The 11,865-nt window shown below is 42.1% G+C and overlaps 1 protein-coding gene across 1 annotated transcript; it reads right to left on the bottom strand.

Annotated features, from left to right (window-relative positions):
- Window positions 1-6,105: 6,105 nt before the first annotated feature.
- On the bottom strand, window positions 6,106-8,616 carry LOC112643399 (protein FRG2-like-1). Its single transcript, XM_025421432.3, has 4 exons — window positions 8,162-8,616; window positions 7,814-7,888; window positions 7,530-7,607; window positions 6,106-7,284 (listed from the first exon to the last, which is right to left on the bottom strand). Exons 1-4 carry the CDS (start codon window positions 8,337-8,339, stop codon window positions 6,776-6,778), a joined length of 840 nt encoding a protein of 279 aa, XP_025277217.1. The 5' UTR covers window positions 8,340-8,616; the 3' UTR covers window positions 6,106-6,775.
- Between the last annotated feature and the right edge of the window lie 3,249 nt (window positions 8,617-11,865).

The raw sequence follows: 11,865 nt of genomic DNA, 5'->3' as shown, positions 1-11,865 counted from the left end.
TGGCGGTTGATGATATTGGCAAAAAGGACTTCAAAATGGACTTCTGCTTTTCCAACTTGAAGATACCAGCGGTTACGGAGGAGCATTTCGTCAAGCTTGGCACAGTAGATGAGTAGCAATTTAAAGCTGAAGATATGAATATATTTTGGTTTAACAAGGAGTATTAGCACTTTTGAAATTGCCACCAGAGCAAAATGGACACACTTGAAAGGAAAAATAAAAGGATATTAACTCAAACATAGAAATATTTTAGGGGTGTCTGACTGGCTCAGGGGGTAGAGCATGCGACTCTTAACCTCAGGATCATGAGTTCAAGCCCCGCATTGGGTACAGAGATTACTTAAAAATAAAATATTTTTTAAATATTTTATTTATTTATTCATGAGAGACACACACACAGAGAGAGAGAGAGAGGCAGAGACACAGGCAGAGGGAGAAGCAGGCCCCATGCAGGGAACCCAATGCGGGACCCGATCCCAGGCCTCTAAGATCACACCCTGGGCCAAAGATGGTACTAAATCACTGAGCCATCCAGGCTGCCCCAAAATAAAATATTTTTAAAAAGAAATATTGTAATGTAAGCCTCTTATTAAATCATAAACATTTGCAATTTTTAAAGTAAACATTTTGTTTTGGAATAACTTTAGATTTGCAGAAAATTTGTAAAGGTAACATGGAGAGTTCCAAAATGTCTCTCCCATAGTACCCCAAATGTTACCATCTTAACTTTACCATAGTTCATTTGTCAAAACTAAGGAACCAACATTAGTATGTTACTATTACCTAAACTCCAGACATTATTTACATTTCAACTGTTTTAACATGGTCATTTTTCTGTGTCAGGATCCAGTCCAGGACATTACCTTATATGTAGTCATCCTGTGTCCCCCTGTCTTTTCTGCTCTGTGACATTTTCTCAGACTTTCCTTGTTTATCATCAGGTGTGAAGAGTACTGGTCCCATACATTTTAGAATGCCTCTGAAGTTGAATTTGTCTGAAGTGTTTCTCATGGATAGACTTGGTTTATGGGTTTGGAGAAGAATATCACATCTCATCACAGCATCCCACCTGAGAGGTTCACGCAGTTAACATGGGTTATCTTGGATGATGTTAATCTTTATCTGTTAGTTAGTGTTTAGGCTTCTCCACTGAAAAATGACTCTGCATGCCTTGCTGTACTCTATTCTTTGGGATACTGTAAGCACAACCCACAGTCAAGTGTAGTGGAAGAAGGGGGGTGCTTGGAGGTAGGTGTGGGGTGTTGAATTAAGCGTCACTTCCTGGAGAGCTAAGTAACCCCATATATTATTTGCCATTCTGTGTAGAAGCTGGGTCATTTCGCCCTCATTTATTTGTTTCTTCAACTGATTTAGACTTATACTTTGTGCTATAATTCACTGCTATGTAATTTATTTTGTTGCTTAAATTGTTCTAGTTTTATGGGGTGACTGGGTGACAGGCACTGAGGGGAGCACTTGACAGGATGAGCACTGGGTGTTATGCTAGATGTTGGCAAATTGAACTCCAATAAAAATATATATACAAAAAAAATAAAGTTGATGGTCGCTTAAAAAAATTGTTCTAGTTTTGGTCATTGGGAGCCATGGTATAATAAAAATGTGTGTGTCTATGTTCTATATATGAGAGAGAGAGAGAGAGAGAGAGAGAGAGGATTGTGGTTGGTTGGTGTGTGTGAGGTTTCCTTGCTGGGCGTTTCACAGAAGAGCAGGCTGACTTAGGTTTAGATTTGTGATGTGGGTTGGGCCACTGCGGTGACCTCTGTTTTGTGGGTCCCAATATACAAATTAACTTAATCAAGGATCCTCATAGGTATAGCATTTTTCGGGGTTCTGTGAGTCTTCCCAGCAAATATCCAACTGGGGGCGGAGGGGGTGGGGCATGTTGTGGGAAGCCTTGAATCTGTAGCTCGCTGGCAGATGCACTGGAGGTTTGGGAAAGCCTGCCTTGTGAGTGGTGGCTTGTCACTGAGGGCAGTCTCGGAAACGACTTTGCCCTTAACTTGTGGGGTCTGTACTAACCAGATAATGTCAGAATTACATTGAATTGGGGGCACCTGGGTGGCTCAGTGGTTGAACGTCTGCCTTCAACTCAGGGAGTGATACCGGGGTCCTGGGATCAAGTCCTGCATCGGGCTCCCTGCATGATGCCTGCTTCTCCCTCTGCCTGTGTCTCTACCTCTCTCTCTGTGTCTCTCATTAATAAGTAAATTTTAAAAAATTATGTGGAATTGCAGGACCCCCCCACCCACTGGTATCAAACAGTTGGTGACAGGGTGTAGGAGACCTTTCAGGTTTGGCTACTATGTCCCTTTGATATGTCCCCAGTTGTTGTTGTTGTTAAAAGATTTTATTTATTTGTTTGTTTGTTTGTTTGTTTGAGAGAGAGAGCACAGTGGGGGTGGGGCAGAGGCTGAGGGAGAAGCAGACTCCCCACTGAGCAGGGAGCCAGAGGTGGGGCTGATCCCAAGACCCTGAGATCCTCCACCTGAGCCTCCCAGGTGTCCCACCCCCCAGTTTTTTGTTTTTTGAGCACTTCCTTACTCTTAACGTTTTGTCACTGCAAGATCCTTCAGGCTCATCTTGTATTCTCCTTGCTCCTGCCATGGAACAGCCTTATCTCCAAGGAGCCTTTGATTAGCAAGCAGTGTTAGAAAGGAGATAGGAGGGGACATGGGGTGGCTCAGTGGTTGAGGGTCTGCCTTTGGCTCAGGTCATGATTCTGGGGTCCTGGGATCGAGTCCTGCATCGGTCTCGCTATGGTGAGCCTGCTTTTTCCTCTATGTCTCTGCCTCTCTCTGTGTGTCTCTCATGAATAAATGAAATCTTAAAAAAAAGAAAAGAAAAGAAATGAGATATGGGTGCTGGGTGTACTCCTTGCTCCTAGCATATCATTGCTATTAGGCCCTCTGAGTAGACTGACCTAGGAAATCTCTGTTTACACATATATCCATAGTTTTCTCTTTATCTACCTGTCTACTTGCGTATCTACAGCTAAATATATGTTCATATGTCCCTGACTCTGATCCAGTACTTTAGGGTTCATTTTAGCCTCCGCCTTACTTTTCTGTACTATCTGTATTTATCAAGTATTATAGCATGACACACCTTTGAAAAGTTTTCCTCTATTCCTCCATACTCCCATGCTCTCTGCACACCGCTATAACCCCCTCCCCCTGTCCTCATTTGTACCCTGCTCTATTGCCCACCTGCTCTATCTATTCCACTCTGTCCCGCTTACCCAGACCTACAGCAGCAATGCTCACAGCACTTTAAAATGTTGCACATGGTAAATATCATCTTCATGGATTGTTGCAGGGGTGGGAGAAGTGAAAAAGGTGGAAAGAGCTCCTCTCCTTCCACTTTCAGCCAGTGAAGGTCAAGAGGTTCTTGTATTCTTCCACATATGAGCACGTTACTGAGATACATGTGTGCATGCTGACTGTATGAATGTGATTACATCCATGGGACTGGGAACGGGAGAGTGGGGGCGATGTGTGTAAATGTGAGTGTATGCTTATTTTTGATGAACGTGTCCATGAGTGTGAGTTTGCTGTGGAGTGTGTGTAAGCGTGTGAGGGTATATGGCTGTGCATTTGAGTGTATTTTGTACATAGGCATGTGTGTTTGCCTCTGTGTGTAATGTTTGTGTATTTGTGTGTCTGTGAACTAAAAGTTGTCCACCATTATGGCTCTAATCTCTGACTTGGGTATGCAGAGTATTAGATAGTAGGCATGGATCAAATTGTGAATTTGTGTGTAGGGAAAACAAAGGATTAATTTGACCTCCTGTTTCTTGATTTATAATAAAAGCAATCAGAGCTCAACACTGAAAACTCAGCAAAAACACAACTGTGGAAAGATGTGGTAAGAACCCAATGCTATTTAAATGAGTATTGGCTCATATGAAAGTTAAAGGAATGTTAGAATCTGCCCATGTTAACCATCTGATCCTGGTGCTTTCATTTGTGAGGGTCTCATAAACTTCCTTTTTGTAGACACTTTTCTGTTTAGACTTCCTGTTACCACTAGGAAGATCAATATTAGTAAAGCATATTTTCCTAACAAATTTCCATATTATCTACACTTCCAAATAGATTGGCCATGACTTGTGCAAATGAGTACAATGATTCCTAACGTAAATTACTGTTCATTCTCTTTGATTGTAACCCTGTAAATCCTTTTCAGGCACTTTTATTTCATTTCTGTGCTTATAACTTCAAATGATAACAGCACCTCAGTGATCTGAATATTTTTAAAAAGAACCCTATTATGAGTAGAATTTCTCAGCGAAGCAGAGAATTCAGTGAAATTCAGGTGTTTCACTAACAGCCCCTCACCTATCAGACCTCAGCATTTTCTGCCCTCCTCCTGAACACTTGTTTAACACCAGGGCTTGTGGAAGAGAGAGCCTCTCCCAAGCACTCAAGAGATGCTAACTGGGAATTTGTAATTGTTTTTTGGCAAGTGGCAAGTGAGGCGAAAATTTTTTTTTTAACAATATTCTCAGTTCCCCAAGCTTGATCTCTCCCTGCCACGACAGGTGAAATGATTATTGCAGTACTGAGGAGAGGAGAGTTCACAGAACCACAAACCCGTAGCTTAGGATCTGGTTGCCTCCCTCCCATGTGTACTGGCTGCCATGACATTTACATGGAGCCCACTGTCCTGGCAGCAGGAATGAGTCAGTGTGTATTTTCTATTTCTTTTTTTTTTTAAGATTTTATTTATTCATGTAAGATAGAAAGAGAGGCAGAGACATAGGCATAGGGAGAAGCAGGCTCAACCACTGAGCCACCCAGGCATCCCTATATTTTCTATTTCAATTTAATAGGCAGAGTCTATATTGAAAAGAGACTTTTTTTTTTTTTGCCATATGGTTGTATTTCTCATTGAATCTTTACCTTGTTATAGGATGTGAAGAGTAAATCAATTTCTTACTTTGTGATGGTAATATCAAGTTCCCAAACCCTAAGTATTAATAATGTCATCCCCCATATTTTATTGCTTATTAACTTTCTCAAATACTTTGACCTATTTTTGAATTTTTATCTCTACTGATCTGCATAATTTAGGAAACAACATGTTTCATAGAGCTAGCTATCCTTTTTTTCCTCTTTTTTATTTTTCAGAACACTTAACACGAGACCTACCATCTTAATGGATTAGGTGTACAATACACTGGTGATTATATGTACAATATTATACATATTGTATAGCTCTGGATTTTATTCATCTTGCCTAACTAAAACTTTATCCTCATTTTTTTTCAGATTTTTTTTTTGCCTATCCTTATTTGTATTTTCATCTGTAAGATTTTTTTTTTTTTTTTTTTTTTTTTTTTTGCAATAACATGCCTAGCTCCAATGAGTAACTGATGGTATCTGTATCAGGACCAAATTAAATTTATATAATTAGCTTAGGGATTGATGTTTGATAATATGGAATTTTCCTACCCAAGAACAGTGATGTGATTTTATTTTTGTCTATTTTCATATATTTCAGAAATTTTACATGGTTTCTTATACACATTTGATACATTTTTATTGGATTTATTCTCAGATATTTTATTTTGTTGTAATTATTTAAAATTTTATTTTTCTAAAAAAAAAATAAATAAAATAAAATTTTATTTTTCTGATCCTTTTGTAACTATATCCCCAACCCCCAAATATAACTTGCAAATTGTAATTTTTGTACATATGTGGGCATTTGTTTCATATAATTTGAAGCCATGTCATGGGTTCAAATTGATTTGTAATATACTATCATTGAATTGCCCCACTCATTGGGATGATTAACTGCTATTCCCTTCCTATAATAAGAGCTACGAGGCAGAGAAAAGTCAAGGTGGAAATAAAGTAGACGTAAAAAGAAAGCAGCCTCCTAACCCACACCTGCCATAAGACAAACTCCATTTGGATAAACAGAATACATGAAAAGCATTTTTATTTCATCACTTGTAATAGGGAAATCATGAACCAAACATAATACCCAAAAATGTTTATTTTCTTACATAAAATTATATATATTTATTTGATGAAAGACTGCATGATCTCAGTGTAAAATACAAATAGGAAACCATGTAAAATAAAATCTATAAAAAATGAGTATCTACATTAGTTTTAATATCCTCTCATAAGCAGGATAACTTGAAATTTATAAAATAGAAGAAAATTTTAAATTAGGCATATAATATGAGCCAGCTGTAGGAATAAATACATATGGTCATTAACAATATATCTTGACTCAGATTTTATATAAAATAACTGAACATGGTGACTTCACCATGAGTTCATCAAACTGAACAATAAATACAGCCATCTTCTCCACACAGAATGTTACCCCAGCCTGTGGCCTCCACTCCTGGAATGGGAAGACTTACAGCCTTTTCAGGATCAAAGGGGAGGATATAATAAGCATGCTTACTTCACTACACTTAGAATACGCAAATACATATGAATTGCACCCTGATCTTTGTTCTCATAAAATAGCGCTTGGCTGTCTTAAGATTCTCAAAATACAGGAAAATGTCTAACATGAAATTGAAACTTCATCATCTCCCCGTTCTGAGTCCATGTTTCGAGTACCTTTCCTAGGACCCCAAGTTCTATCACTTACTGACACCCTGTGTCTAAAACACGCCCTGCTGGTTTCTGGGACTCTGAGCGGTAGCAGGATTGTGTGCTCACCCCCGGAGCTGCAAGAGCTGCACGCACGGCTCTGCGACCCTAACCGAGCTGCGAGCTGCGGCAGCCTAGCTCTGGCCCCGGGGAGGGGTGGGCCCGCGTCTCTCCCCCGGGGAGCCCAGGGCTTCTCGTCCATCCGCAGCTGGAACCTGGGGCCCGGGGTCCTGCGGCGGGCCTGGGAGCAGCCAGCTCTCGGCCGGGAAGGCGTAGGCCGCCTGGTTGGCCATGGTGTAGACGGTCTGCAAAGCCGAGTACAGAGGCCCCCAGAGCTGCCCGAGTCCGAATTGCTCCTCCCAGGTCAGCGGGGAATGCTTCTGCAGCTCGCACACCTGAGCGACGTCCTGATAGATGGCCTCAGACAGGGCGCGCAGGGTGGTCACCAGTGCCTTCCGAAGTGGAGGCGGCCGGTCTCCCCGAGGGCTGTGTCTGCCCCGCCTGCTGCGCCCCGAGCCCCGCGCCCAGCGTCTCCCGGGGCGGGCGGGCGCGGTCCCCTGGCTCTCGCTGCTGCGGCCATGGTCAGACGCCCTCCGTTTCTTCTTTCCCGGAGTCACACTGCCCTCATCTGCTGGAGAGGCCCCTGCAGAGGAAGCATGTGGATGAACGACTTGCAAGAGTAGACCCCCATTCCCTTGGGTGAATTCCACCAGTCTCCTACTCTGTTCGGCCCCATCTCCTTGATGCCCATCATGGGTCCCCAAATGCTCCCCTGATTCCAGTTTCCTAACTCGTTTCAACCACCCAACAACCCCCTCCATGCCGACGCCCTCCATATCTCACCTGCTTTCCTGTCCATACACCTCCCAGCCCAAAACAAGATCCTACCTGCTCCATCACAGGTGCTGTCGCTGGAACTGATTTTTCTCTTCCTGGAGCCCTCCCAACTGGAGCAGCCTTCCAATTCTGTAGACAAAGAGTTTTGTGACTGTCTGCAACAGGACACCCAGGACACACGAGTCCATCCTGGACACACAAGGATCAATGCTGGCAACCAAAACTACATCCCCATCTGTTCCTAGGATCCAGAGTCTGCAAGAGTCTCCCTGAGTCTCCCTGAGACTGAGTCAACCCATGTCCTGTCCCTCCTCCCCAGGAAAACGAATTCTTACCTGATCCAGAGCTACTGCTGTGTCTTTTAAGCTCAGTTTCCTTGGAGTTCTCCTCATCTGTCTCTGGCTCTGACCCTGGAGGAAATAATTTAGGTGACTGGCCTCAGGCAAGGTCCACAGAACTCCCTAGTCCATCCCTGATCCTAATTTGTGGACAGTTCTCTCAACCGAGGTTGTTCAACCAGTGTCAAAGGTGAACCAGAACAATATGGTTCCAGGGGTTCATTGCCATGTTTCCCAAGGCCCCCCTGAGCGCTGGGTGACACTTCCTATCCCCTATCTCAAAATAAAATCCTGACCCCTAACCCCCCCTTCCAGCCCCCATACACAAACCACCGAGATTCCTACCTTGCCCTTGGGTGCAACCCTGTCTTAACAGGGAAGAGAACGTCTCCTCTTTTCCTTCGAGTGATTTCTCCTCCACATCTGAGCCTCTTTCTTTAGAGTTCTGCTGGCAGGGCGTTTGGTCTGTGGGGTGTTGCGTGGAGGGGCTGTGGGCGTCTATGCCTTCAATTCCCAAGTGCATCTTAAAGTCTACAGGGACGATCCTCCCTCTGTGACGTTCGGACACCGAACTGTGGACTGGTTGCTAGGACCTGCCTTTTATAGCCCCCCCCCAAGGGCGTGGCTTGCTCTGATTGGCTGGAAATATTCCATCTTCTTATCACCTTTCAGAACCTGGACTGGTCTGAGAGGAGGGACGTTGGGGGTTGTACTTCCGCTGCGGAGCCTCACACAGCTAAGGGTCCTTTGCAGGGTCCTGTCATGGTGTCAAAAAAGCAGGACAGCAAAACTAGGGGCAGAGGGATAGAAGATGGAGAAGACTCTTCCCTTTTTTCTGGCCCAACTCCCAGTCACAAGTATTTAAGACCCTGCTAGATTCTGTGGCTTCTTCCCTGGTGAAATGAGAAGCGAGTGCTGCCCAAGGAAGGGCAAGAGGATTACGTAGGCTCATCAGAAGGGTTTCTTCCATATCGGTGAAAAACATGTTTTCAGTATCCTTCTCACTGATAATTTCATTCTATGTAAGTCACAGGAAAATCAGACTTAAAAAAAAATGTCTATCAGACCCATTATGCAAGTGGAGTATTTCTCTCCCATGTTCCCATCTTGCCAAAAGATGCCCTAGATCTTTAAGGACTGACTGGATATCACCGTAGGAAAATTTACACGTCAATCTTACCTATTAGTACATCTGACGAATACATCTTTGTATAAAAATGAAGGCAGCAATGAACTAAAAAGTATTAATGGTGAAGATAGTTGCCCAGTATTGATTTATCTTCTTTAAAGCTTTTAATATGGAAATTTCAAGCATTCACACAATAAAGGAAAATAAAGAGAATCTTTGTTTACACTTAAGATCACTTCAACATATGTCATCTTTTTTAAAAATTTTATTTATTTATTCATGAGAGACAGAGAGGCAGAGACATAGGCAGAAGGAGAAGTAGACTTCCTGCAGGGAACTAGATGGGGAACTCAATCCCAGGACCCCAGGATCACCTGAGCCAAAAGCAGATGCTCAATCACTATGTTGCTCAGGTGCCCCAAAATATGTCAGCATTTTGCCAATCTTAGATGATCCACTCAAAACTGTTCCTTTGTGATGGGGGTTGGGTGGGAAATGGAGTTGGAATACTTTGATACAAATCCTAGAATTCTGTATTTCTCCAATAATCAAGTTGTGAGCTATAAGATTGATCTCTAATAAATAATTACTCAAGGATATAAAAGATAATAAAAAGACTCCCAGGCATGACAAAACATGAGAGACTCCTAACTCTGGGAAATGAACAAGGGGAAGTGGAAGGGGAGCTGGGTGGGGGATGGGGTGACTGGGTGATGGGCTCCAAGGAGGGCACTTGATGGGATGAGCACTCGGTGTTATACTATATGATGGCAAATCGAAATTCAATAAAATATATTTTTTAAAAGCCTCCTAGACTAGCACAACACAAAATTATTTTTTAATTTATTTTTTAAAAGATTTTATTTATTCATGAGAGACACACAGAGAGAGACAGAGACAGAGGCAGAGGGAGAAGCAGGCTCCTCTCAGGGAGCCCAATGTGGGACTTGATCCCAGCACTGGGATCACACCCTGAGCCAAAGGCAGAAGCTCAACCGCTGAGCCACCCAGGAGTCCCTATTTTTATTTTAAAGGTTTTAAGTAATCTCTGTACCCAATGTGGGGCTTAAACTTAAAAACCCCATGATCAGAAGTCACACATTCTACTGACTGAGCCAGCCAGGTGCCCCTATTTTTAAATGTCTTAATATCACCTAATACTCAGTTGATATTCACATTCTCCTGAATAACTCCAACACGTTTTTTTTTAATGCATTTTTTTGTTTTTTTGAACCATTATCTAAACAAAGTTCCTACATTACTGTTACTTACTATATCATTACAACTGGTACCTCCTGTCTGAAAATATAATTTAAGATCAGTTACAAAAGGGAAGCACATACTTGCAATTAACATCGCGCAACAATATATCCAGAAAAAACTAATGTCTATCCATTAAAAGGAAAGGGAAATAATCCACAATTAGTTGGGGAAAAAATTCAAAAAGACAATCAATTAGTAAACCTGTGATAAATATTATGTTACATATAGTATTGCTGATAATAAAGAAAATGAAAATAAAACCACCACCATTTCACATACATACAGACATTACCGGGTTTAGCAGTGATGTGGGGAATTGAAGTTTCTTTACAGTATATACATATATGTTAGAATTTATTAAAGGCCTGGAAATGAGACTTATCAATTATAGTTGATATCAGATATACATGTTAGTAAAATAAAAATGCAGAGGAAAAGTAAACAGGAAATAAATAATCTCTTTATATCTTGGGAGGGTGTGGATGTTTCAAGCAAAGTTGACTGAGTTGAGGTGATTAAGTTATTGCCAACGCTTGATAGCGGCCTCCTCCTGCAATATAAAGGCCAGCTGGAGGGGGAAGCTTTCCTTCATCCTCATCCCTCCTCCATTATCTTGAATAATGGATCCTCCATTGTGCCCCATGGAATTTGCTCAGCATCCACAATCTGCGCTGATAAGGACAGCTGAATCATTCTCATCATCTTAAGACCTTTTAATCTTTTCCCTATTTGCCCCTATTTAAAATGGGTTGTTGATTGCATCATGAATTTCCAGACAGTTAACCGGCCACATGTCTCTGTCTCCTCCAGAAAAACCAATTGCCAAATCAAAAAATACGTCAAGACGTATAACCTTTGAAAGCTGCCCGTGATGGATGTTCACTCACTGCCCACCTTCCTCTTCGACCCATAGATAATGTGCAAGGACTGTTGACAGGCCTTTGACACATGGGGAGGACTAGGAGGTGTCCCATGATGGAGGCGGGGCGGGGGGGGCTTGTCTCCCAGCCTCCCAGCCCTTGAGCTCAGATGAGGAGGAGAGCCTGGGACAAAGGAAGTCTCAGCAATTCCAGACCTCAGGCATTTTAGGAAGACTGACAGAAGGGACAAAGACAAAGGTGAGGAATCTGTGTGGTTGAAGCTATCCTTAGAACTAAAACCCAGGATCCCTGGGTGGTACAACGGTTTAGCGCCTGCCTTTGGCCCAGGGCGCGATCCTGGGGCCTCGGGATCGAGTCCCACGTCGGGCTCCCGGTGCATGGAGCCTGCTTCTCCCTCTGCCTGTGTCTCTGCCTCTCTCTCTCTCACTGTGTGACTATCATAAATAAGTAAATAAAAATTAAAAAAAAAACTAAAATCCATGGATACTTTTTCTTTATCCTCCATGCAGAGCCTTCTCCAAGCTCAGGCAGAAAAATGCAACAGAAACATACAAAGAGCTCAATATCTTTCAGGGTTCCTCACTGAGGAGCACAAAATGATATATGATAATATATAATATAACAATATATAAACATTTAGACATATATCTAAATGTAATTTCTGTTATGTAAATATATAAAAATATGTGGTTTTAAATTTTGTAATAAGCATTTTGTTATATATTTAACATACATTTGAAATTTTATATATTCTTATATATTTTATATGTAAGATA

This window comes from Canis lupus, chromosome 1, assembly GCF_003254725.2.
Source record: "Canis lupus dingo isolate Sandy chromosome 1, ASM325472v2, whole genome shotgun sequence".
Taxonomy (NCBI): Eukaryota; Metazoa; Chordata; class Mammalia; order Carnivora; family Canidae; genus Canis; species Canis lupus.
This window is presented reverse-complemented; position numbering and strand designations above follow the sequence as displayed.

What these genes read in the sequence shown, in the direction of transcription:
- LOC112643399 (XM_025421432.3), bottom strand. Translation starts at nt 8,339, where the DNA reads ATGCACTTGGGAATTGAAGGCATAGACGCCCACAGCCCCTCCACGCAA. An exon ending in GGGTTGCACCCAAGGGCAAG is followed by an intron (nt 7,889 to 8,161) that starts GTAGGAATCTCG and finishes TATTTCCTCCAG; the next exon opens with GGTCAGAGCCAGAGACAGAT. An exon ending in CAGCACCTGTGATGGAGCAG is followed by an intron (nt 7,285 to 7,529) that starts GTAGGATCTTGT and finishes CTTCCTCTGCAG; the next exon opens with GGGCCTCTCCAGCAGATGAG.